Consider the following 27,991-nt stretch of genomic DNA (forward strand, 5'->3'; position numbering starts at 1 on the left):
AACATTTAGAAATCTTTATTACAAAATACATGTGCAACATAATTTATACAGTTATTCATCTCTAACCGATGTGCCAATGTTTCCATATTGTAATACCAACCAAGTAGTTGAAACGTTTAACGCATCACCAGGGTCAGAACCCGAGAAGATACACACATACTTGTTCTTGGTATTTAAGCTCTAAACAACATGTATTGTACTTCCTCTATGGTGAAAGTATGCATCAGGTTTCACTTTGCAATTCTCAGTAATGCCCCAAGTGCAGAATCACAAACTCTACACTTCCTCCAAATTATCTTACAGCACAACTCCAGTCCTGGATAGATGTTACTGTCCACTACTGACAGCTCGCAGTTGTTTAGATATCATCTTTGCTGAACTGTTCAGTGTTGTATGGCAGATTGGGATACCTTTCAAACTTTGAGAACTGGCAAATGTTATCTGAAAATATAGATTAAAAAATTTGAATTAATTACATCCAAAAATGTATTTATTTATTAAAAACATAATTGCAAGTGGTTTACAATGTTTTACATATCTGCAGTTCTCATCATTTTTTGCGGGACAGTGGAAAGAATGGAAAACAATATTGCAGTATCTATGTGATTCTGAGCTGCTCCCATACACCTCCTCATGGGCTACTCAAGCACAGTACAGAGAACCTCAGAGTGGATTGGGTTGGTTCACAACCCAATCGTGAAATGACTCACAATTATAGTCAAGCACCATTAACTCTTATTTAAAATTGCAATTGAATTGACCTCAGAATGACTAGGTTAAAAACTGCATAAATAAAACAACCCAGGACTTCTCACTTTCTAGTGACTTCTGCTAAAAATCATGTTTCTCCAATTAAGTTTCTGCTCCACAGCACTGAAACAACTCTCATCAAAATCAAAGCATTGGGGTGGAATTCTCCCCCAAAAAATCTAAGTGCCGAATTCGCGTAAAAACTGGGGTACGTCCCGCTACTTCATTCAGCAGGACTTTCAAAATGAATCTCCTACACTCTAGTGCACTCTGTGATGCACAGTGTGAATCACGATGAAAAGCTGGGGGCGGGGCCTATTCCCACTGGAGGGGCTGGCAGCCGAGCACTGAACGGGCCTCTGCACATGAGCTGATCTGTCGTAGCAAAGATCAGCGCATACACAGTAGCCCTGCACTACCGGCCAGCTCAATCGCTGGCCAGCCCTTCAATCCTGCTTCGCTGGCTATGCGAAGCTCCCGCCCTCCACTCCCACCCCTCTGCAGGCAGGCAGTTCCAATCTCCCCGAGCCCCACCCTACCTCCCACCCCATTTCTGTCACCGGTCCCGAGTGCAGAGTGCCAGCAGGACCCCCCATGACTGCCCCAGAGGCTCTGCCCCCGCAGCACTGCCTGATGCCCGGTGGGAAGTGCCAAGATGCCCTCTGGGTGCCTTGCCACTTTGCTCCTTGGGCAGTGCCAGGGGCAGGCTGGCACTGCCAAGTTGGAAATGTCCAGGGGCGCCCCCTCCATACCCCCAACCTTCTAGAATGCCTCCATGGCTTCCCTTCATTCTAGTAGGGTCAGGCCACCAGCTCCTCATTAGTGGGGAGCTACTGTAAACCCCACTGGAGTGAAACACACCTGGCGGGAGGGTGGGGAAAGAGAGGCTAGTGGGCCCACAGACTTCAGTCCCGGGCCCATTAATCATATTGAAATGCTGATTTAAATACTTTAATCAACTTTGCACCAGAAATCGGATGACACTGGAAGTCTGGTGGGTGGGAAGCTTGCCTCTGCTTCAGTGGGCTGGGAGAATCACCCCCATAGAGTCAGTGTCATTACAGGACAGAAGGTCATTCAGACCAAAGCACAGTTACAGCATTCTACTCATCTGTCTATTGCCTTTGACACCATTATCCACACCATCCTCCTCCAAAACATCTCATTCTGTCTTTAAGATGGGTGGGACTGCTCACAATTGATTACATTGTTATCTATCCAGTCATTGTCAGAAAAATCACTTGCAATGGCTTCTCTTCCAAATCTTGTATTGTTATCACCGGAGTCCCTCATGGATCTGTCCTAGGCCCTTTGCTACTTCTCAATTACATGCTGTACTGGCAACAACATTTGAAAGTGGTGATGTTAGTGGACAAAAGGAGTGCTCTCTGTGCAAGCATTTCAAAACTTCCATTGCAATGCCACAGTAAGATAAAGAATAGGATTAGCAGTAACCACTCTTGCATCTTACTGTGGTTGTGTTGTCAGTTCTACACTGTTCGATGCAGTATTAGATGCACTAATTGTTGCAATGTAAAAACTCTCTTTATAAAACGATCATTGTTTAAAAGACTTCGTATTGAACCTCAAGAAGGTTGGTCTTCAATGTTCCTGCAATATTCTCAGTTGTATTAATAAAGTAGTTTCATAAAGAGACACAGACTGCATTCCATTCTGATTTTGAAGACTGCATTCCATTCTGATTTACAGAAACCATTGTGCAAATTTTGCTTGCAATTCAGAATTTTGCAAAAATGTGACAATTTCTCAAATGTCCGTTGTACATTAGAACTATTTCTGCAAAGCCAGTTATTCACTTACTTGCACAGATATATAGTCTCCGGTTCTGATAGGCGCAAGCATTCTAGATGACCAGTCACATGGTACCTCCACATTGGGAAAAATTACTTTGATATTACCATCACTTCTTCCACACAATTCCAGCTTAGACCGTTTACTGGCCTGGGAACATGTAACAACATGAAATAATTGGTCATTGGTTTCTGTATTATTGGTTTTAAAACCAGTCATATATTACAAGTTACAAATTCAATAGCAAAGTATTGCATTTTCTAAAATGCTTAGGGCAAACATTTAAAATAAAACTAAAATCAACTCAACTGTTGTAAGGTTTATGGAACATCACAGGCTTTCCTGTGAATATCGATTATTTATAAGGAAACACCCAAGGGTAGCATGTGTCATTTTTTTTATTCATTCAAGGGATGTGGACTTCATTAATTAGGCTAGCATTTAGTGCCTGGAGTTTAGAAGAGTAAGAGGCAACTTGATTGAAACATAAGTTCCTGAGAGGTCATTACTCTGTGGATGTGGAGAGGATGTTTACTCTTGTGGAAGAATCTAGAACTAGGGGTCACTGTCTAAAAATAAGGGACAATGCTTAGATTCTCTCTTGTGTGGTGCAAATGTTATTTGCCACTTATCTGCCCAAGCCTGGACATTGTCCAGGTCTTGCTTCATTTAGGTATGGACTGCTTCAGTATCTGAGGCGGCGTAAATGGTGAACATTGTGCAATCATCAGCGAACATCTCCACTCTTGACCTTATGATGGAAGGAAGGTCATTCATGAAGCAACAGCTAAAGATGGTTGGGCCTGGGACACTACCTTGAGAAACTCCTGTAGTGTTGTCCTAGTGTTTTGATGATTGACTTCCAACCACCACAACCATCTTCCTTTGTGCTAGGTGTGACTCCAGCAAGTGGAGAGTTTTGCTCCATTTCCCACTGACTCCAGTCTTGCTAGCGCTCCTTCATGCCATACTCAGTCAAATGTGGCCTTGATGTCAAGGGCTGTCACTCTCAGTTCATTTGAGGAGTTGAGCCCTTTTGCCCATGTTTGAACCAAGACTATAATGAGGTCAGGAGCTGAGTGACCATGGCAGAACCCAAACAGAACATCCGTGAGCAAGTCATTGCTAAGTAAGTGTTGCTTGATAGCACTGTTGATGACCCCTTCCATCATTTTACTGATGATTGAGAATAGACTGTCGGGAGGCCAGGTTGAATCTGTCCTTTTTGTGTGCAGGACATGCCTGGGTAATCTTCCACATTGCCAAGTAGATGCCAGTGTTGTAGCTGTACTGGAACATCTTGGCTAGGGGTGCAGCAAGTTCTGGAGCATAAGTCTTCAGTACTAGTGTCGAAATATTGTCAGGGATCATAGCCTTTGCAGTATCCAGTGCCTTCAAGCTGTCCCTTGAATTCATGTAAAATAAATTGAAGACGGGCATCTCTGATGCCAGGATCTTCCAAAGAAGACAGAGATGGACCATCCATTTGGCACATGTGGCTGAAGATTGCGCCAAATGCTTCAGCCTTATCTTCATAGAAGAATTTACTGTAAATTCATATGATCTTGCATTTTTGAACATATCAACTTAAACAAAGACTATCTAATGCCAGTCAAAAGCAATATCCATTAATAGTTTGTAGCTTCATTACAAATAGAAACTTCAAAGTAACGTACAAGTCACTATGGAGCTATCCTCCCACAGTCCAAATTTGTGCAGATTAGATGGAATGGTCATGGCAAACGCATGGGGTTATGGGATAGGGAGTGGTTGGGGGAGGGGGGGGTGTGGATGGACCTGGGCAAGATGCTGTCTTGGCAGGTTGATGCAGACTCGATGGGCTGAATGGCTTCCTTCTGCACTGTAGGGATTCAATGGGGGGGAAAAAAAACTCCCTACCTTGGGCTAGTCCTGAAAATCAGAACATAAATTTAAAATGGCAGATTTCCAGGATACCACTGTTGGACCTTTGGCAAATAGTAGAACTTTCTCACTTTTGTAAAGTGAAACTGCAGCCCCTTCCAAAAAAGTTTAATCTTTAACCTTTTTTAGTTCGGATAAAGTTATCCAGCTGAAATATTAACTGTTTTTTTCTTTCCACAGGTGCTGCCTAACTTGCTGAGTATTTCCAGCTTTTATTGCAAGAAATAAATGAGTATAAAATAGTGCATCATACAGGAAATGCAAATTTATGCATCATTTTTAATTATGTAATTGATATAAATATGAAATTGAAAACAAGTCCTGCATAAAGTTGCAACTGTTCATATGTGATCAAACCTAACATAACCAATTAGTACTGGCAAAGACTTTATGATTGACCTTTATTGATCTTCTGACAGTAATACCGTCCACTGATCAGAACATTCTGATCAGGAACATGTTACTATTTCAACATTTGTTGATTACTTCTTTTTCCTCAAGAAATAAAACTCACATTTCAAACAGCTTTAATATTCCTACATACCCCTTCCACGAGCACAAGTTGCTCAGTTCCAATAAGCTCAGAGTTGAGTTGAGCTGCCTCCTCTCGGAACACAGTGATGAGCTCTTCTAAACGACGCTGCTTCACAATTGCAGGAACGCTGTCCTGTAGTCTATGATAGGAGTGTGTTTTCTGGAAAAGACCAATATTACTATAACACTTTATTTTTGTGCTAATGACTAGCAGTAGAGAGGATCCCTAGTAAATTAAGAGGTCCAGATGAAGAAAACAAATATAGTGAATTATACAACAAACTAACTGTTTCTCTTAGAATAGCTCTTAGTGTTGGCTGTAAATTTGGCAGACAACAATACGGTGGAATGGAAAATGATCCATCTGTGTGCAACTAAACTACCTGAAGCTTTAATAGCAGTTAATCCAATTCTTCACAATCATCCGAATTGTAATATCAAAATCAAACTCACATCGTGACATCTTCATTTTCTCAGAAGTTAAGTCATGAGTAGTTAATTTTCTCAAGCTATGACTTTCTAAATTACATGGTTTAGTCATTAAGTGGCAAGTTATGGTGGTATGATGTACTGAGGTAAAAGACCGAGCAAGTTCAGGCATCTTAGAAAAAGTCAGTTTGGGGATCTGCTTGTGAAATAGGACACAGCTAGAGAATGATCCATACATAGGTATAGGTATTATGTATCCCCAAGTTACCTAATTTTTGTAAATAGGCTATGTTCCAACAGAGGTGAATAAATAGCTTCCAAACAAAAAGAATGGTAGTAATTAGGTCATGGGATCACAAAAATACAATGCTCTGCCATCACCATCTCTTCCAAATATATCCTTCAGGTCAGTCTGGGTAGCTTACCTTTAAGAAGTCTCACAACACCAGGTTAAAGCCAACAGGTTTATTTGGTAGCACAAGCCACAAGTTTTCAGAGCACTGCTCCTTCATCAGGTGAGTGGGAGTTGTGTTCACAAACAGGGCATATAAAGACACAAACTCAATTTACAAGATAATGGTTGGAATGCGAGTCTTTACAGGTAATCAAGTCTTAAAGGTACAGACAATGAGTGGAGAGAGGGTTAAGCACAGGTTAAAGAGGTGTGTATTGTCTCCAGCCAGGACAGTTAGTGAGATTTTGCAAGCCCAGGCAAGTCGTTCTCCAAGGCGACCTTCACGACACACAACAACGCAGAATCGCTGAGCAGAAACTTATAGCCAAATTCCACACACGAGGACGGCCTCAACCAGGATCTTGGGTTCATGTCACACTATCTGTAACCCCCACGACTTGCCTGGGCTTGCAAAATCTCACTAACTGTTCTGGCTGGAGACAATACACATCTCCTTAACCTGTGCTTAACCCTCTCTCCACTCACATTGTCTGTACCTTTAAGACTTGATTACCAGTAAAAACTTGCATTCCAACCATTATCTTGTAAATTGAATTTGTGTCTTTATATGCCCTGATTGTGAACACAACTCCCACTCACCTGATGAAGGAGCAGTGCTCCGAAAGCTTGTGGTTTGTGCTACTAAATAAACCTGTTGGACTTTAACCTGGTGTTGTGAGACTTCTTACTGTGCTTACCTCAGTCCAACGCCGGCATCTCCACATCATAGCTCACCTTTCTCAAGCTATAGGCAAAAAGGTATCCCACGTTAAATCGGACCTGTCTAAGAAGAGAAATGGTCTGCAGATGGTCATCCTCGGTCTCATCACAAAATCCAGCGATGAAGTCACTACTTAAGCTGACACCTGTTTCAGAAAGACATTTATAGAAAAATGTAAATGACATGTTAGCCAAGTAAATCAACCACAATAAATTCAAAAGCAAGTGGCTTCAGAATTTTGCAGGTGGCCATAGAACTGTAACATCATATGAACAATTGGCTTCAATGGGATCAGACCCAACACCCGCCAACACTTAAATACTTTACAGCCCATCATCACTTAAGACAGTAAGTGGACCTAATCCTGTCCATACACTAATTCAAATCTCAGCCCTGAAACTTCCCCTCCTGTACTGTGGATGTATTTGACTCTCACCTTCCTGCAATTTATTGCTTCTCAACCCCCGCCCCAAATTCAGCAACAATTGGTCACTTTCCCTTAAAGATTCCTCCTACTGATAAGCACTTCCTATAAATGGTTGAATTTCCTGTTCTATCCCACCCACTGTCTGACAATTTCCCCCATGTCCTAACCTCCAACTCTCACTGACTCCAGTTACTCCCCCTGCCATGATAAGCGTATCTCACTTAATCTTCCCTTTTTACAAAAACCTCCTCTCCACCAAACTGCATTTCCCAACAATATTTCCCCACCCTAAGATACCTCTCCTCCCCAATAACTAGATTCCTTACCGCAACTCCTCTGCTTCCATTTTCTGAATCCATTAATTGTGACCATGTCAGCATTGCTCACATCCCAAGAACAATTAAGAAGCAATTAAGCTATAAACCATTTCTAATATTCCAGATAAAAATGCCCAGTGTTTGACAGCTGAGCTCAACAATTCTTCACCTTTGATTGCAGTCAACAAATAATAAACAATTGTCTTTTCAACTACCACATTAAATAAAAAACTACTTTATACTAATCATTGGGCCACAAAAGCCTGCCTGTGACTATCAGACAAATTCTACCTTAACCTTACTACTTTAAAAAAGCAAATGTTGTCCTGTAGATCTGCAGTCATATAAATTAAAACAATTTCCATCCTAAAGTATAATGGAACTTTGTTTCCATCACAGACACTGACATGTGTCTGCTTTCAGCAAAGGAAAATAAAGAGCTTTCAATATATAAACCAAATGTAATAATGGAATACAGCATTATTGTTAGGAAACCACAAAGGTGAAGTTACCTGGGATGATTCTGCGTATGTGTTCGACTAGTTCTAGATATGCCTCTCTGGTATACCTGCAATGAAAACAGACAATTAAGAAACATAGTCCATCAGTCAATAAAATTGACATTTAGCACCTTTAAATGTAGGGAAGGAACTTCAGACAAATGAAAATCCATAGATTAGCAAATAGAAGAGATGACTGCAGGCATGACCAAATATCTAGCGTAGAATTTAATTCCCTCCCCTGTAGTGACATAAGAACATAAAAAACTAGTAGCAGGAGTAGGCCATCTGGCCCCTCGAGTCTGCTCTACCATTCAATAAGTTCATGGCTGATCTTTTTGTGCACTCAGCTCCACTTACCCGCCTGCTCACCACAACCCTTAATTCCTTTACCGTTCAAAAATTTATCTATCCTTGCCTTAAAAACATTTAATGAGGTAGCCTCAACTGCTTCACTGGGCAGGGAATTCCACAGATTCACAACCCTTTACGTGAAGTTCCTCAACTCAGTCCTAAATCTGCTTCCCCTTATTTTGAGGCTATGCCCCCTAGTTCTAGTTTCACCCGCCAATGGAAACAGCTTCCCTGCTTCTATCTTAACTATTCCCTTCATAATCCTATATATTTTTCTATAAGATCTCCCCTCTTCTTCTGAATTCCAATGAGTATAACCCCAGTCTACTCCGTCTCTCCTCATAAGCCAATCCTCTCAACTCCCGGAATCAACCTAGTGAATCTCCTCTGCACCCCCTCCAGTGCCAGTATATCCTTTCTCAAGTAAGGAGACCAAAACTGTACACAGTACTCCAGGTGTGGCCTCACCAGCATCTTATACAGCTGCAACATAATCTCGCTGTTTTTAAACTCCATCCCTCTAGCAAGGAAGGACAAAATTCCATTTGCCTTCTTAATTACCTGCTGCACTTGCAAACCAACTCCTTGAGATTCCTGCACAAGGACACCCAGGTCCCTCTGCACAGCAGCATGTTGCAATTTTTTACTATTTAAATAATAGTCCATTTTGCTGTTATTCCTACCAAAATGGATGACCTCACATTTACCAACATTGTACTCCATCTGCCGGACCTTGCCCACTCACTTAGATTATCTATATCCCTTTGCAGACTTTCAGCATCCTCTGCACATTTTGCTCTTCCACCCATCTTAGTGTCATCTGCGAATTTTGACACACTACACTTGGTCCCCAACTCCAAATCATCTATGTAAATCGTAAATAATTGCGGTCCCAACACTGATCCCTGAGGCACACCACTAGTCACTGATCGCCAACCAGAAAAACACCCATGTACTCCCACTCTTTGCTTTCTGTTAGTTAACCAATCCTCTATCCATGCTAATACATTACCCGTAACACTGTGTACCTTTATCTTATGTAGCAGTCTTTGGTGCGGCACCTTGTCAAATGCCTTCTGGAAATCCAGATACACCACATCCACAGGTTCCCCATTGTCCACTGCACATGTAATGTTCTCAAAGAATTCCACTAAATTAGTCAAACATGACCTGCCCTTTATGAACCCATGCTGCGTCTTACCAATGGGACAATTTATATCCAAATGTATTGCTATTTCTTCCTTGATGATAGATTCAAGCATTTTCCCGACGACAGAAGTTAAGCTAACCAGCCTATAGTTACCTGCCTTTTGTCTACCTCCTTTTTTAAACAGTGGCGTCACATTTGCGTGACACTGGTGGTAGGGGTAGCATTTAGTTAGACAGGAGGACAGGGGTGGGGAACCCCCAGCTTTCCACCTACATCCTGATTAAGTCTGCACGTAGCAGGAAGGCCAGTGGATAACCCCACCCCCCCTCTCCCCCATGCCACCAAATGCTGCTTGCATTAACCCAGTGGTGGGCAGGGACTTGCCATGTAGGGAGCATAACAAACAAACCCACTCAGAGTTGCTTGTGAGCTCCCAGAGAAGGTACCTCGTTCAAAGACAGATTGTGCCAGATCAAGGGATCCGGCGTCGGGAACTTCTGCTTGTGAGACTCCCACAGTGCTTTTAGGTGCAGAGTTCAGGTGTTTTGATCCAGTGATACTAAAGGAACGGTGATAAATTTGCAAGTTGCTTGCAAAGGAAGTGAACTTCGAGATGGTGCTCCCATGGGTCTACCACCCTGGCTCGAAGTGGTGGAGGTGTCTGGTTTGGGAAGCATTTTCACAAAAACCTCGGCAAGTTGTTGCAGTGCATCTTCCGGATGATACCCACGACAACGACTATGCGCCAACGGTGGAAGAAATTAATGTTTAAAGTGCTGGATCGGATGCCTATAAAATAAATTTATTTGTCCTAGATGGTGCCAAATTCTGAGTGTTGTGTAACTGCATTCACCCACACAAGGGAATATTTAATCACAGTTGTAGCTTGCATCTTATGATACAAAGCTAGTAGGAGGCAGAAGGCGAGGTTGTCTGTACAAAATTCCCAACCTCTGACCTGCTATTATAGCCACAGTATTTATGTGGCTGGTCCAGTTAAGTTTCTGGTCAATGTTGATGCCAAGAATGTTGCTGGTGGAGGATTCAGTGCTGCAATGAATTGAATATCATGAGGAGATGGTTAGGTTCTCTTGCTGGAGATGAATGCACAGCTAGGCAGTGTGAGTAGAGCATGAAATGGCTGTAATTTGTAGTATACCCAGTGATTTAAGGATGTACTCTTAAATTGTAACAATACCAGCAATTTTGAGTATAAACATCAGAACAAACTATTTGGGCCAAATGGCCTGTTTTTTTTGCTGTATACTCCAAGTCGATAATAGAGTCATAAAGGCATACAGCACAGAAAAAGGCCCTTGTGTGAATTTTATAGCATGAATGGCCTCTTTGTGTGTCATACTGACTGTTGAACAGAGGACTTTATAAAGTATAAGCAGCAAGTTGGTTACCCTCGTCTCATAGCTTTAAGGACAGCAGTGCTCCCACTCTGTGCTGGCAAATGGATCTGTTTGCAAATGTTGGCTCTCTCCTGGATAATTTGTAAAACCTATGGAGGTGGACAAAGAATCAAAATAACAATGCACTCACCAACAAATACTGAACCAAAAGAAAAGAGCAGATTTGAAATGAACAGTTATCTGTAGCTGAATATCAATAGTACATTTGTAGAATTTGTTTCTATTCATTCAGGGGATGTGAGCATCGCTGGCTGGGCCAGCATTTATTACCCATCCCTAATTGCCGTTAAATTGAGTGGTTTGTTAGGCATGATGGTGCAGTGGTTAGCACTACTACCTCAGTGCCAGGGTCTCGGATTCGATTCCCAGCTTGGGTCACTGTCCGTGCAGAGTCTGCATGTTCTCCCCGTGTCTGCATGGGTTTCCTCCGGGTGCTCTGGTTTCTTCCCACAGTTCGAAAGATGTGCTGTTTAGGTACATTGGCCATGCTAAATTGCCCCTCAGTGTACCCGAACAGGCGCTGGAGTATGGTGACTAGGGGATTTTCACAGCAACTTCATTGCAGTGTTAATGTAAGCCTAATTGTGACACTAATAAATAAACTTTAGCCATTTCAGCGAGCATTTAAGAGTCAACCACATTGCTGTGGGTCTGGAGTCACATATAGGCCAGACCAGGTAAGGATGGCCGATTCACCTAAAGGACATTAGTGATCCAGATGGGTTTTTTTTAATGACAATTAGCAATGGTTTCAGTCACCATTTCACTTGTAATTTCAGATTTTTATTGAATACAAATTTCACCATCCGTGGAGGGATTTAAATCTGGGCCCCCAGAGCATTACCTTAGGTCTCTGAATTACTAGTCCAGCAAGAAACCCATAACGCCACCGCCTTGCTTGTTTCTATAAATCGGTCGAATGTTGCACAAATTTCATTCTCTGAATTTATTACCAGAAATAGCAAACATATGATCAGTAACTATAAACAAAATGCAAGCAGCTTCTCCCAGCTTCTAACGGCCTGGGTCATGTTGCAATTGTGAGCATTTTCTGGAGGTGGACCATTTGGTAGATATTTCAGGATTTATCTGTTTGATAGTTCCAACTTCAATCTTAAGAATTTTAAAATTTAATTTCCCCTTGGATTTGTTCCCCTTTGTTTCATGGAACATTGCTCCCAGAGCTTCCAGTATGGGAAACTACTTCAAAATTAAATCTCTCAACAGCATTGCTTTGCTGACTCTGACGATCGTATTTCTCTGCAGAATGTTTTCGCAGTCCCTGGGATTTTATCGGAGCTGTGTCGTCTGCAGCCAGTGACGTTTATTGACAGTACAGTTAACATTATTTTGGTTTTAATCTGAGCCAATGCAGTGTTCTGTTGTTTTAGTGTTCCCCCTTGGGATAGCAAAGTAGATTGAGGTGATTGACAAATCAGGTCATATGATTAGGGACAGCAATGTTTTCACAGTAAAGATGTGGAGATGCCGGCGTTGGACTGGGGTAAGCACAGTAAGAAGTCTCACAACACCAGGTTAAAGTCCAACAGGTTTATTTGGTAGCAAATTTGCTACCAAATAAACCTGTTGGACTTTAACCTGGTGTTGTGAGACTTCTTACTTCACAGTAAAGTCCAGTTTTAGTTTTGTTTTTCAGAAGCTGCTTGCAAATGAGAGACATGTGGAGATGCCGGCGTTGGACTTGGGTAAACACAGTAAGAGGTTTAACAACACCAGGTTAAGGTCCAACAGGTTTATTTGGTAGCAACTGCCATTAGCTTTCGGAGCGCTGCCCCTTCGTCAGGTGGAGTGGAGAAATGCTCACAAACAGGGCATACAGAGACACAAACTCAATTTACAGAATAATGATTGGAATGCAGTCTTTACAGATAATCAAGTCTTAAAGGTACAAACAATGTGAGTGGAGAGAGCATTAAGCACAGGTTAAAGAGATGTGTATTGTCTCCAGACAGGACAGCCAGTGAGATTCTGCAAGTCCAGGCAAGCTGTGGGGGTTACAGATAGTGTGACATGAACCCAAGATCACGGTTGAGGCCGTCCTCATGTGTGCAGAACTTGGCTATCAGTTTCTGCTCAGCGAATCTGCGCTGCCGTGTGTCGTGAAGGCCACCTTGGAGAACGCTTACGCAAAGATCAGAGGCCGAATGCCCGTGACCGCTGAAGTGCTCCCCAACAGGAAGAGAACAATCTTGCCTGGTGATTGTCGAGCGGTGTTCATTCATCCGTTGTCGTAGTGTCTGCATGGTTTCCCCAATGTACCATGCCTCGGGACATCCTTTCCTGCAGCGTATCAGGTAGACAACGTTGGCCGAGTTGCAAGAGTAAGTACCGTGTACCTGGTGGATGGTGTTTTCACGTGAGATGATGGCATCTGTGTCGATGATCCGGCATGTCTTGCAGAGGTTGAAGAACCTCTGCAAGACGTGCCGGATCATCGACACAGATGCCATCATCTCACATGAGAACACATCCACCAGGTACACGGTACATACTCTTGCAACTCGGCCAACGTTGTCTACCTGATGCGCTGCAGGAAAGGATGTCCCGGGGCATGGTACACTGGGGAAACCATGCAGACACTACGACAACGGATGAATGAACACCGCTCGACAAACACCAGGCAAGACTGTTCTCTTCCTATTGGGGAGCACTTCAGCGGTCACGGGCATTCGGCCTCTGATCTTTGCGTAAGCGTTCTCCAAAGCTGCCTTCACGACACACAACAGCGCAGTCGCTGAGCAGAAACTGATAGCCAAGTTCCGCACACATGAGGACGGCCTCAACCGGGATCTTGGGTTCATGTCACACTATCTGTAACCCCCACAGCTTGCCTGGACTTGCAGAATCTCACTGGCTGTCCTGTCTGGAGACAATACACATCTCTTTAACCTGTGCTTAATACTCTCTCCACTCACATTGTTTGTACCTTTAAGACTTGATTATCTGTAAAGACTGCATTCCAATCATTATTCTGTAAATTGAGTTTGTGTCTCTGTATGCCCTGTTTGTGAGCATTTCCCCACTCTACCTGATGAAGGGGCAGCGCTCCGAAAGTTAGTGGCATTTGCTACCAAATAAACCTGTTGGACTTTAACCTGGTGTTGTTAAACATCTTACTGTGCAAATGAGAGAGACAGCAATGTTTTACTCCCTCTGTGATGTTGGAGTTTTTGCAGTCCAAGTGTTGCTGTCTTAGATGCTACTTTTGAGTTAAGAGAGAGCAGTCTCTCTCTTTTCCCCCTCTCTGAAGTCTGGAGACTGGGAGCTACCAGAGACTAAGTTTACCTCTCTGAAGTTTTACTGTTTGGAGGTTGTATCCTTCTCTGAAAACTGCTGTCGGGACCTCTGTCCAGAAGTGTTAAAGAGTTGAAAATCTAGCATCACATGAGCATACTTGTGTTTATGCTAACTAATTCTGAAGAAGAGTGTATGTCTGTGGGATATTGTTTTAAATTGGAACAGCAGAATTAGCTAGCTGTTACGAATTATACTGCGTCATGTTTAAGTCTTGTAATTGGTAGAAGCTATGCTAATTCTTTTTGTTATATTCGAACTGTGTTCTTAAATAAACTTTGCTAAAAGCTTCCTAGTGGGTCACTTGAATCATACCATGAATCACAACAAAAAACATGCCAAAACAAATGTAAAACTTAGGGTCTAGGCCAACTTCACAGAACATTTTGGAGTCTCTGGCCTGAGTCTTAACAGTGGCACACAGTTGTAAAATTTACTTATACAGAACAGCAAAAAGAAACAGTATACTTGGGAGAAACTTTGATACTTCCACTTCAACGGTGCAAACCAAACAGCATTTTACCTCATCTGGGAAATCCTTGGGATGGGGAGATGTGAAACGGATTCGCATCTCAGAATCGATTCTTGAGACTCGATCTAGTAAATCAGCAAAACGCAAGCCTCCAAATTTATTCCTGTATATGGTACTAAATCCATGGCTTAGATGTGTAGGTTCCTTTATGTGAAATGAAACCTCCGATGTATCACAGTAACTGTTGACATTCTGTCCCAGCAACGTGACTTCCTTCACTCCCTGAAGTCAAAGACAAGATTCTATTTAATCAGATTCAGCACACTGCTCAGTATATACCAATTATGGAGTCTCATCTTCCTTTTTTACATTGATCTTCACCCAATCTTTGAATGGCTTCTACACGATCATCTCTCTTCAAGAGGATAGACTAGTCTTCCATGTCCAATGAAGGCCATTTTATAATTGGTTACCCAGTTAGGACAGGCAAATGACAGGATGTCAAACTGAGAGTTCATTGTGTACAGAATTTAGCACATGAAGTGGATTCCCACCTGCAAATATTACAGCCCTTCATTGGGTTAACTATTTGATTTGATTTCAAGAGAATGCCATTGCAATTATATTTACGGATTTGCTTAAGAGAACCAGGCATCATTGGTAAACTGATGCAGTTCACTGAGAAAAAACTCTCAGCTGTTTCTTATTCACCAAATCATTCATTTTGTATTCATTAACTTAAGTTACACGCACTCCATTTAAAATTAGAGTCACGTTATGCTTTGCAAACTGTTAGATTCCACATAGATTGCGGCATCCAAGACAGAAATTTCAGTATATTAAGTGGTTTTTAGCAATTACTTCCACTTCTTTAATTCTCTCATGTGTGTAATATTTATAAATTTACAAGACCAGAAAGGCAAAACAGATTGAACATTTCTGACAATTTGGCCAAGGAGCTGATCCTCAGCCAATGATCGTTGAGGCAAACAACTGGTCAGAAATGTTTCTAGGCTGGTATTACACTACATAGCTGTTGATTTCAATGGAATCAACCTTTCACATAATGACTTCACAGCAGCTCTGTGGAAAAATGGTCTGATCTTTTGTGGGTGTATATATTTATATACAAAATATGAATGTGTATGTCTTTGAACTTTTCTATATTTCCACTTTAAGGTCAAAGCTCTATATGTCTTAAGCATTCAAAACTGGAGTTACCTGATCTGAAAGCATTCTGATTTCTTGTTCAATGGAAGAAATTGGTCTGCTTCGCTCCCGTCCACGGGTGAAAGGGACAATACAATAGCTACACATGTTGTTGCATCCCCGCATAACAGAGCTAGAGCAAGAGAAATACTTTCTTTTAGCCAGAGTCTGTTCAGTCTTACCAAGATAATCCTAACCTATTAATTATTGCTGGAGAACAGCAACAATAGTCACACCCTATAGAACAATATATTCTCCTGTTGAACATTCAAACTAAATTTAGTAGAATGAAAAGCAATTAATCTCCACTACACTTTGACACAAAGCAGTGATATACAGAGCTCACTGCTGAAGTTAATCACATTTTCTTGGCCACTTCATGATGAAGGTTAGACCAGAGGGAGGGACAAGCATCACATGGAGATATTCATCTGCAAGTCCTACTGCCCAACTGTAAGAGCCATATTCTCAGAAGCATGGGAACAAACTGCTTGACCACTCTCATTGACCGAACAAAAAGACTTTTCATTTCGATAGCATGAGATAACACATAGCAGCCAACTCAATACTTTTGAAATGTACGCACTAATGTAGGAAATGCAGCAACCAGTTTGCACACAGCACATTTTTACTAATAGCGATGTGATAATGACCAGGCTATCTGTTTTTGTGATGTTGATCGAGGGGTAAATATTTGTCATGACACTGGGAACACCCTCATTCTTCTTCAAAACAGTGTGTTGGGATCTTTTTACATGCTACCTGAGAGCAGATGGGGTATTAGTTTAACAATTCTGACAGTGTGGCATTCCTTTAGTACTGCACAGGAGTATCTGGCTTAATGTTTGTACTCAGGACCCAAAGTGGAACACGAACCCACAACCTTCTGACGCAGAGATGAGAGTACTACCAACTGAGCCAGAACTAACATTATTGAATTCAGTTATGGATCTGCAACTTCAAAGATAGCAAATTTATGATCCTATTTGTCCCAGCTGAGATTTCTGAAGGGAAGGTATGGTGCTTTCTCCATCATTCCCCAAGATCTTGTTTGCCTCTTAATGGGCCGACTGGAAATGAGCAGAGACGGAGATCTATGAATAGCATGTCCTGCGGCTGGAATATTACTACTGCTATCCCAAAGTAAATGGATATTACACTTACATAAATGCAGATTTTGTGTCAGAGTTGACTTGAACTGGCATGACATCTGCATAGGTCTCATCCAGTGACAACAAAACATTTACAGCCTTTTGGCCTGCTTCAGCCACGGTCAGGAGTCTAGGAAGATCACGGTAGGAATCTGGTCCAGCAATTACATCAACAAGTTTCTCTTTTTCCAGGATCTCCTCTTTCAGCCTCTCAGCCATACATCCTATCGCCAAAATACGGCAAGAGTATTAGGCCACAGAATTTCAGCTTTTGCAGAATTTAGAAAGTGAATAATTCATGTCAATATACATCCCCTCATTTCTAGGTTTTAAGTTGTACCATTTTCATCAGAACGGATATGTTTGTTTAAAACAGGGAAATTAAATGTTTACTTAAGAATCTGCACTATTGAATGTTTTGGCAGTCCAGGTAGGTTTTGACATAACGGCTGAAAATGAGAAGTGTGAGCAGATACTTTGCACTTTTCCATTACAATGCCTTGAGGTTAAAGGAAATGAAATGGTGATTTAAAAAAAAAAACAGAACTATATTAATGCTTTACTCCATCCATTTTCTACATTAAATTCAGTCTATTTGGTCTGGTTCTACTGAAAATCCTGTCAACAATCTCCAACAATATCCCTTTGTAAAAGATGTTCACATTACCAGAATAACTGTTAAACCCGTAAGTGGTGCCATGTGTTTTCAATGTTAAGGTGTCACAATTTGCCAACAACAACGTGGAACATTTGGCGTGACACAATTGCTGCTGCTTTATAACAAAAATATGGTTTCAAATAAATGCTTTGCATCTGCTTGCGTTTGCAGATTCCTGTGGCTCTGCAGAGCAGTGCCTCCTCAGCTTGGATTCTCCAGTACGACGAATTTCTGATTTGCAAGATAGTTTGTCGCTTCACCTTTTAAAATTTCCAATGTTCTCAAATTTATATTTTAACCATATGAACACCGCTAACACTTCTTATTTTTCCCCTCCAGGAGTTGTTTTTTTGCAGCCAAAATTTAATAACTTGGCCATCCAACTACTTTGTGCCCCAAATCTTGCTAAATGTAGAGTGAATACTGTGCTCAAGTCCCTCGGATATTCCATTGAGTTGAATATTCATAGGGGAGAAGAAAGGCATAGACTCATGAGGAGCTGTGCAGTTCAGGAGATGGGTGGCAGTTCAGTGTAGGTCTGTACAATAGTTACTAGTTACCCAGAAGCAGTTTTAATTCTTCTAACCTTTTCTCAGTAACACAGTCAGAAATATCCAAAGTTTGTGATTTGAATCACAATTTCCAGATTGTTTCCAGCACAGGACAATTGCCCATGGGAAATTTATGCTTCCCTGGCAATTGCCCTGTAATCCTTACCAGGTAACTTTCAGGGCGAGGTGTTTCCCCAGTGCATCTTTGGGCTACCCCCCGCGATATACACCACCCTGGAGCTTGAAAGTTATGGCCTACATCATAGATAAATAACATACATTATTTTCTTAAATTACGAGTCCCGTACAACTACAATATCTGTATGACTGATGCATTTGGGCTAGCTGAAAGGGTTTGATCACATTCACACAGGTCCAATGGAGAAGATGGATTCTCTCCACGGTTACCCATTTGTTTGCATTATAAACATTGGATTATTTAACATACCCAAAATTCCTATTTTAAGTGGAACCTGAGACTTTGTCCGCTTGGATTTCAGTGATGCAAGCTGCTTCAGCTTGTTCCAGATGGTCTGTTCTGCCTTCTCCCTGCAAATAAAAGTAGTCTTTTTTTTATTAAAAAAAGGTTTTTAAACATTCATATCTTATGCTAAACTAAATTTGTAGCTTCCCCGTGTTTGCCTTCATATGATTTCCCTCCCTCATTTAATATTTAGGTCGCAGCTAATAAAGCTGTCTGGGTTTCCTTTCGGCTGGATGACAAATTTCAGGAAGTTCTCAATGTGTGCACACTGGTAGCACGGCCTCATTTTTCACCCCAAATTAGCACTGGGAGGTAGGGGGTCCGATTTGTAATTGATGGCCTCAAGATCATGCCAGCAACCGGTGCCCTTGTAAACTTTGCCCTACGATTCATCTGAATGAGATTAAGTTGGGTTTGGAACAAGAAACCTGCAAAACTCACTGCGGAAATACAAATTAAAATAAATGCATTAAGAATACAGAAAGATCATAGAAAAAGATAATACCTGATTGAACATGTTACGAGTAAAATCACATCAGCCTGCATCAAAAGAAATACAAGTCAGATTGGTTCTCAAGGAGTCAGTAGATCAGCAATGCACAGAAATCTATAGAAATTAAATACAGTCTGTGCTTTAGTCTGTTACATATAACCCCAGTTGCAATGAGATAAAGGATAGAATTAATGATTGTAGAACATATACACTGAGCAGGTTATCAAAATAATCCAAACTCAGACATGGTTCTCAGCACTGCAACACATAGTCTTTCACTGTATCAAACACATACAGGTGAAATGAGTAGCTTTATTCTGGTCTTGGTGAGAACTTATTTCCTTGTTGCTGACAAGGTTATTCAATGATTCATGTTCTTGGATTTTAAACATCATTGAGCAATCTATTATATGACATATTGGTAAATAAACTGAAATTAACCTGATATATTTGTCTCAAGTCTAAAGGGAAACCAAAGAGTCAATAAAAAAGTAATTGAGCTGTTCCAGGGTTCTGCACACAATCATTAATCAATTAGTACCTATAAGCGGTTTAGAAATCTTGACAATATTGTGTTATCAAATCAAAATATTAACACTAAATTACTCCATTAGTACTGAGCAGCAAGTTGAAAGGAAGGGTTTGGGGGAGGGCCAAGGCGTGATCAAAGAGAAGAACTTTAAGTTTAGAAAGCAAGAGAGTGTTTTCAAATGCTACGTTCCAGAAAGCGAAGGTACAGAATCAGAAGGAGCATTGGCTGATTGCAGAGAGCGAGGGAGAGAAAAAGAGCAAGTTAATACAGGAGATGTGGAGGATGGGTGCTGGGGGCTGGATTAGGTTCGGTGGGGCAAAGCTAGGTAAAACAGTGGTAAGCAACTTGCGGCCCATCAGGATTCTGACTGCGGCCCACGTGATGTTGTGTTCAGACAGTGAGATTGAGAGTGGAGTTTGCGAGACTGAGAACGGAGCCAGGAAATAAAGGGCGTGAGAAAGAACGAGACTAAGAGTGGAGCGATTGGTTGGTTTTCCTCATTTATCTTTATATACTTTAACAATTTGTTGTAACCTTAAGGTTTTCTTCATAATAGAGTTTTAATAACAGCAGTAGTAAAGCTTATTGGGAGCAAGGTTTTATTAATTAAGAGGTAAATAAATATAAATAAATATCTAAAGCATATCTGTGCAACTAAGAAATGTATAACTTTTAGTTGTAGCTGGTTTTAGCTTAGATAAGCGGAGAAAATTGGAATATACCTAACGTAACTGTAAATATTTCAATTTTTCTATATGAGGTCGATGACAGGTTCATTAATATATGGATTACTTTGCATTTTCTGTAAATCATTATGAAATATTCGGTGTGTATTAAATGTATTTAATCTTATTCATGGGGTCATGGTTAATGCACAAGCTCGATTTCAATCTTGCGGCCCACTGAGATGAAGGAGGGCCATCCATGTGACCCACTCATTAGCCGAAGTTGACCATCACTGAGGTAGAACAAGGATGTCAAACACCAATCTTTTGGGCCACAGAAGTCAATGCAGTTTACTGAGGTTGAAGTGCACCTAGCAATGCAGGCAGTGGCACTTTGGACAAATTGAAGTTTATGGGGGTGGAAGCAGGAAAGCTGGCACGTAGAAGTGGTTAGCACTGCTGCCTCAGCACCAGGGACCCAGGTCCGATTTCCGGCTTGGGTCACTGTTTGCACGTTCTCCCAGTGTCTGCGTGGGTTTCCTCCGGGTACTCCGGTTTCCTCCCACAGTCTAAGAGATGTGCTGGTTAGGTGCATTGATCCGAACAGGTGCTGAGGGTGGCGACTAGGGGAATTTCACAGTAACTTCATTGCAGTATTAATGTAAGCCTTACTTGTGACTAATAAATAAACTTTAAAGCCTCATTACATCTGTACAGATCAATGTGTGAATAATCAGGTAACTTCCATAGTACAATTCAAGGTTTCTCCCAACTCTTTTTACTTGTGTTATCTGCAAAAGGCAATACGCAGCCATCTTTGCTATGCTCTGCCATTTACAATCTTATGCATGGAGTAAGTGTGAATAGCATTCAACAGGATTAACAGTCACCTTTTTAATCACAATACTTCACAACAGAAACAGAAAATGGCAATGTCCATTATGCAATCCTTCTACTTTGTAAAATGAAAATTACCGATATCATACATACGTACCGACGGAAGACAAACTGCAAGTTACATTTATTTTCAAGAAATAAGATTACATAGAACCAAGAGATTCCAATAATCACCAATATAATGCCAGATTTCCATTAATACTTTAAACTGATCCTGAAAATAACTCTAAAATCTTTTAGCACAATCCTTGCTAAATATAATTTGGGCATGTCAGTTCCTTGTAGCCTCTTTTCACTGTTACAACATGAAATCGACAAGTCATATAAATAAATGGAAACAGAAAATCAGTGCTTACATTCCTCTCTGCCTCCAAAACAGAATATAACTTACAAGGTTAAAGCAGTTCTCCAAGACTTCAATTTTACTTTTAAAGCATAAGACTATAAATAGAAAACGTGAGTTGGCACGTTTTGACTGCTGTTAACTTTTGATCAGCATATTCAATGCATTAAAGTTCAGAGAACAATGTCCAAGGGCTCATCAATTTTCCAAGTATTTAATAAATTCCTGAAACTGAAAGTAATATTCCAAATGATGAAATTAGATTTGGATCTGGTAACCTCGAACAGATTGATTTTGACATTACCACTGGTCATTATTCATTGATTGTTTCCCTCAGCCCATTCCCAATTATTTTAACGAATCAAATTATTATGTAGCTTTTAAACACAAACATATTATATGAGGTACAGTACTGTCGGCTCTGTTTCTAACACATTTGGATCTGCAGAAAATGTTTTTAGTGTCTAAAGCAGTGTTGTCCAATTAGGTTTTTATTGTTGCCAAACTTGTGGCAATCAGGTCACCATATTTACCACATGATACAAGTTACATGCAATATTAATTTAAAAAATGTCCAGTCTATAGAACAAACGTCACCTTACATGTTTTGCTTCTGATAGTGTTCCCTAGTTTATTTTGAACTGCACAGTCACCCGAGGCTGGAATTGAACCGGGGTCCCTGGTGCTGTGAGGCAGCAATACTAACCATTGTGCCGTCCATACAGAGAAAGTAACAAGTGGTGGATTTTTTTTCTTGTTTCATTAAGTAAGTGGCCTTTCAGCTTCGAGGTCCCTAAAAACCCAACAACTGAACTATATTATGATAAGCATAGTCATGGTCCAAGTGAGATGCGATTCTAATAGAAACAAGGTTGACTTTCCTTGCTCAATTAGGATGCCAAATTGTGGTCTAATGAGTGACAACCATATTCATTCCCACCGTTGCAATTTTTAAAACTCAATGTTGTGGGGCTCTAATGTTAAAAAGCATCAATTCACCACATGTCAGTGGTCAATTTGCCACATGTGTCAAAAATATTGAATAACACTGGTCTACTGTAATAGCTATAAGTCAAGAAAATTGGCATTATTTACCTCTGCGCAGTTGCTGGCTTTCACATAACCATTTTTCTGGAGAATGGACCATGCAATTTCTGTGTCATTAACATTCATTTGACACCCATAGGTTTCAAAATACACTATAAATGACAAACAGTAAAACAAATCAAATGTTAGAAATAACAATACAAACTGCACACTTCAAGTGTAACAACAATCCTCAAATCAACATTCTTGCAATCTTTTATTTCCCTCCATTAATTGGATGTTTTACTCCTTTAAAGACAAGTTGTTGCGTAGCTATGTGCTTACTCTTTAAAGCAGATAGGTAAATATCAGCTACTTCAGTAAGAAATAATAAATCGCAAACAATTGTAACACCCATCCATTATACATTTTCCCAAGCTGTGAGGATCAGGAGAATGCTGTAGCTTACCCAATTTCATCAAGATTTATTTGTAGGTTTGCCAACTTGCAACATCTCTTATTTACACCAAGAGTCCAATTTATTTATGGATTTTTCACCAATCGAAATGTTAATTTGCAGCACTAAAAAAATGCTGAAAATAGCCTTTCATATTTTACTTTTCATTGCAAACAAAATATATTTATTGTCCATTGTTAAAGGGATGATTACATAATCAGTTCTAACACTACAAATTCACAAATTTAAAAATTACTAAAACTAATATCGGCCAAAACTACAGAAATAGTCGATTTATTCTTTCCTGCACCCATAAAGGTAACACAGATTTATAAACTCAAGGAGGGAGAGCTAGGAATCAGATGATATTCTTTAGTCAAGGGTTACAAAAACATCTTTTCAGTTCTGAGAAACAAGATATTGACTGTATGAAGACAGTGAAACAATGGGGCAGACCTTACAATCGGACCCCGTTGGACAGTTGCTTTTAGTGTGCAAGATGCAAAGTTTATTTTTAGTGTCACAAATAGGCTTATGTTAACACGACAATGAAGTTATTGTGAAAATTCCCTAGTCACCACCCCGGCGCCTGTTCAGGTGCACTGAGGGAGAATTTAGCATAGCCAATGCACCTAACCAGCACGTCTTTTGGATTGTGGGACAAAACCGGAGCACCCGGAGGAAACCTATGCTGACACGGGGAGAACGCGCAGACTCCACACAGACAGTGAGCCAAGCCAGGTATTGAACCTGGGTCCCTGGGCACTATGAAGCAGCAATGCTAACCACTGTGCCATCCATTAACTAAACTTGCATTATCATGAGCAAGCTCCAGCCTCTACTGGATCTGGCATTAGGAACTCACTGAAAAGGAGTGTGAAAACTGTGCATGGAAATTCATGATGTGGGCTGAGGGGGAAGAGTTTGAAATCAGTTTCAATTTGCCACTTGAATGCAAGTGATTACATATGGCAACACATATGTTGTGGAGATGCCGGCGTTGGACTGGGGTGAACACAGTAAGAAGTCTCACAACACCAGGTTAAAGTCCAACAGGTTTATTTGGTAGCCAATACCATAAGCTTTCGGAGCGCTGCTCCTTCGTCAGATGGAGTGGAAATGTGCTCTCAAACAGTGCACAGAGACACAAAATCAAGTTACAGAATACTAATTAGAATGCGAATCCCTACAACCAGCGAGGTCTTAAAGGTACAGACAATGTGGGTGGAGGGAGCATTAAACACAGGTTGAGATGTGCATTGTCTCCAGACAGAACAGCTAGTGTGATTCTGCAAGTCCAGGGGGCAAGCTGTGGGGGTTACTGATAATGTGACATAAATCCAACATCCCGGTTTAGGCCGTCCTCATGTGTGCGGAACTTGGCTATCAGTTTCTGCTCAGCGACTCTGCGCTGTCGTGTGTCGTGAAGGCCGCCTTGGAGAACGCTTACCTGAAGATCCAAGTCACGGGCATTCAGCCTTGGATCTTCAGGTAAGCGTTCTCCAAGGCGGCCTTCACGACACACGACAGCGCAGAGTCGCTGAGCAGAAACTGATAGCCAAGTTCCGCACACATGAGGACGGCCTAAACCGGGATGTTGGATTTATATCACATTATCAGTAACCCCCACAGCTTGCCCCCTGGACTTGCAGAATCTCACTAGCTGTTCTGTCTGGAGACAATACACATCTCTTTAACCTGTGTTTAATGCTCCCTCCACCCTCATTGTCTGTACCTTTAAGACCTGGCTGGCTGTAGGCATTCGCATTCTAATTAGTATTCTGTAACTTGATTTTGTGTCTCTGTGCACTTATTGAGAGCACATTTCCACTCCATCTGACGAAGGAGCAGCGCTCCGAAAGCTTATGGTATTTGCTACCAAATAAACCTGTTGGACTTTAACCTGGTGTTGGAACACATATATTCACAGCCATTATAAAGGCGGTTTATTTTAAAGTATAATTTCAGCTTTTGAGACTGTTCGGCAAAACAACATGGTTGTCATGTGGAATTTGAAGGCAAGAATCATAGCATCACAGAATGGTTATAGCACAGGTGGCCATTTGACCTGCCATGTCCGTGCCAGCTCTCTGCAAGGGCAATTCACCTTGTTCCACCTCCTCACCTTCTACCTATAGTCCTACAAATCAAATCTTTGTCCACATGATGGAATGGCACAACATTCTAACCATCTAACTGCTAACAAAGTGGAGGTGATGCAGTTTGAGATATTGGTGAAGTCAAGCAAGGCAGCACTGCAACATGGCAGGAGGCAAAGACATATACAACTGGCAGTTACTGCCACAGGTCCTGCCAGCAGCTTACTCCATGTTGACCTCGGGCATCCCAAGAACAGTCCTTTACAGGAATGTAGGAAATAAAGCAGAAATAGGCCATTCGCTCCCTCAAGCCTGTTCTGCCATTCCACTCTATAATGGCTGATCATATACCTCAACTCAATTTTCCTGCACTATCCCCATATCCTTTGATGTCTTTAATAATTAGAAATCTATCCATCTCAGTCTTTAATATACTCAATGACTGAACCTCCACAGCCCTTTTGGGTAAAGAATTCCAAAGATTTGCCAAGTGAAGAGATTCCTCCCATCTCGGTCCTAAATGTCTTCCGTCTTATTCCGAGACCGTGTCCCTGGATTCGAAATGCCCCTACTTTCAGCGTTTTTTAAAAATGCTGCAGTTTGACATCGTATTTATTGTGAAAATCCTTGATATAAATTGCACTCTTGCTGGAAATAAACAAGATTTCATAAAATGGCAAACCTACTAATGATTTTTGATGAAATAGAACAAGTTAAAACACACCCCTTACATAAACCCTCTGGCTGTAAGCGGAGTCATGATGTGGAGATGCCGGCATTGGACTGGGGTAAACACAGCAAGAGTTTTAACAACACCAGGTTAAAGTCCAACAGGTTTATTTGGTAGCAAATGCCATTAGCTTTTGGAGCGCTGCTCCTTCGTCAGGCGAGTGGGAGAGCTAATGGCATTTGCTGCCAAATAAACCTGTTGGGCTTTAACCTGGTGTTAAAACTCTTACTGTGTAAGCAGAGTTACAGAGATTATATCACCATGATGTGCCAGACAAGATGCACCCAGAGGCAAATTTGGCATCATCCTGAGTTCACTCACATCGCAATTTGGAACATATGAAAATGCATGGGCCATTCAGCCCATCAAGCCTGCTCTGCCATTTAATACTAGATGATCGGACACTTCAATGCTTTTTTACATCTACTAGCCCCATAAGTTAGATGCGTTCTCAGTAATCTTTAAAACGCATTCCTTCTGACAAGAGATCTGCATTGTGCTGCTTGCAAACATTAGTACATTTTATGGCACCACAATGCACACAATTTAAATAATTAAGTTGCAGAACTTCAATCATTAATTTTCATTTATAGAGACTCAGGAAACCCCCACCCTTGCTTCTGCCGGATTTTTAAAACTTTGGCGTTAGTTAATAAACTTTGCGCTCAGATTTAGCTGAAGTATTGCAACAGCGCAAAATTGGCGTAACTTTTGAGGAAGTTCCCGCCCGAGCCAAGCCGGAACAGCCAATAAGTTGCGCCGCTGATTGGAGGAGGGTCTCCCGCTCACGTGACCCACCTCGCCTCCCGCCTCCTGACACCGCCGCCCCGCACAGATATGGCGGCGCCTCCTGGGCCGTCCCGCACGCAGCCCCGACCCCATTCCCGGGGGCCCTCTGAATAAAGTCCCGGAGGGACAGTCCAGCAGCGGTGTCGCCTTTCCGGCCGCTAGGAGGTCTCTCCGGCTTGTACTGTCTGCGTCCGACCGCGCTCCTGGACACTGAGGCACAGCAGCCGGCCTCAATCCGCCCATGAAGCCGGGACACACTGCCATTCAACAACAGCCTGTTCACAGCGCCTAACGGCCTCATCGCCGGAGCGGCAAGCAGCGCCACTGCGCATGACATAAAAGCCGCCATCGCGGGAGTTCACAGTGGGATCAGATGACACGAGTGGAGGGTGGTATTCCCGCATGCGTAAAAGAGCAATGTGCTGCAATCTTTGTAAAGTCATGTAAGCTCCCCGCATGCGTTAAGGAGAAATGTGTGGCCATGTTTATAAAGTCGCGTGAACTCCTGGCATGCGTAAAAGCAATGCTGCCATGTTTGTAAAGTTATGTGATCTGACGGATGCGTAAAAGCAATGTGCTGTCATCTTTAAAGCATAAAGCTTGTGTGGCTTTTGCTACTAAATACACCTGTTGGACTTTAACCTGGTGTTGTTAAACTTCTTGCTATCTTTAAAGCACAGGAAGAAGCCTCACAAACACCAGGTTAAAGTCCAACAGGTTTATTTGGTAGCACAAGCCACTCGCTTTCGGAGCGCTGCTCCTTCATCAGGTAAGTGGGAGTTGTGTTCACAAACAGGGCATATAAAGACACAAACTCAATTTACAAAATAATGGTTGGAATGCGAGTCTTTACAGGTAATCAAGTCTTAAAGGTACAGACAATGTGAGTGGAGAGAGCGTTAAGCACAGTTTAAAGAGATGTGTATTGTCTCCAGCTGTCCTGGCTGGAGACAATACACATCTCTTTAACCTGTGCTTAGCCCTCTCTTCACTCACATTGTTTGTACCTTTTAAGACTTGATTACCTGTAAAGACTCGCATTCCAACCATTATTTTATAAATTGAGTTTGTGTCTTTATATGCCCTGTTTGTGAACACAACTCCCACTTACCTGATGAAGGAACAGCGCTCCGAAAGCTAGTGGCTTGTGCTACCAAATAAACCTGTTGGACTTTAACCTGGTGTTGTGAGACTTCTTGCTGTGTTTACCCCAGCCCAATGCCGGCATCTCCATATCATCTTTAAAGTAGTCATAAAGTCGGCTTGCCGCCATGTTTGTAAAGGAAAGCAACACCTGCGTGTGTAAAGGAACAATGGCAGGATTGCCACTG

The 27,991-nt window shown here is 41.6% G+C and overlaps 1 protein-coding gene across 2 annotated transcripts; it reads right to left on the reverse strand.

The window, feature by feature from the left end:
• Window positions 1-27,293, reverse strand: cdk5rap1 (CDK5 regulatory subunit associated protein 1). 2 transcript variants are annotated; one of them, XM_078236402.1, is made up of 13 exons: window positions 26,670-27,293; window positions 22,655-22,758; window positions 19,135-19,169; window positions 18,594-18,694; window positions 16,950-17,160; window positions 15,798-15,918; window positions 14,628-14,858; window positions 10,781-10,878; window positions 7,880-7,935; window positions 6,638-6,768; window positions 5,030-5,179; window positions 2,572-2,712; window positions 1-441 (listed from the first exon to the last, which is right to left on the reverse strand). In XM_078236402.1, the coding sequence occupies exons 1-13, from the start codon at window positions 27,007-27,009 to the stop codon at window positions 328-330; spliced, it is 1,833 nt and encodes a 610-aa protein (XP_078092528.1). In that variant the 5' UTR covers window positions 27,010-27,293; the 3' UTR covers window positions 1-327. The 2 variants fall into 2 exon arrangements, with proteins under 2 accessions (XP_078092528.1, XP_078092529.1); XM_078236403.1 differs by lacking the exon at window positions 14,628-14,858.
• Window positions 27,294-27,991: the final 698 nt, after the last annotated feature.

The sequence above is a fragment of the Mustelus asterias genome, chromosome 20, assembly GCF_964213995.1.
Source record: "Mustelus asterias chromosome 20, sMusAst1.hap1.1, whole genome shotgun sequence".
Classification (NCBI taxonomy): domain Eukaryota; kingdom Metazoa; phylum Chordata; class Chondrichthyes; order Carcharhiniformes; family Triakidae; genus Mustelus; species Mustelus asterias.

What these genes read in the sequence shown, in the direction of transcription:
- cdk5rap1 (XM_078236402.1), bottom strand. Translation starts at nt 27,009, where the DNA reads ATGGCGGCTTTTATGTCATGCGCAGTGGCGCTGCTTGCCGCTCCGGCG. An exon ending in ACTTAAAATAGGAATTTTGG is followed by an intron (nt 17,161 to 18,593) that starts GTATGTTAAATA and finishes TTTTGGCGATAG; the next exon opens with GATGTATGGCTGAGAGGCTG. An exon ending in CATACGCAGAATCATCCCAG is followed by an intron (nt 6,769 to 7,879) that starts GTAACTTCACCT and finishes TTTCTGAAACAG; the next exon opens with GTGTCAGCTTAAGTAGTGAC.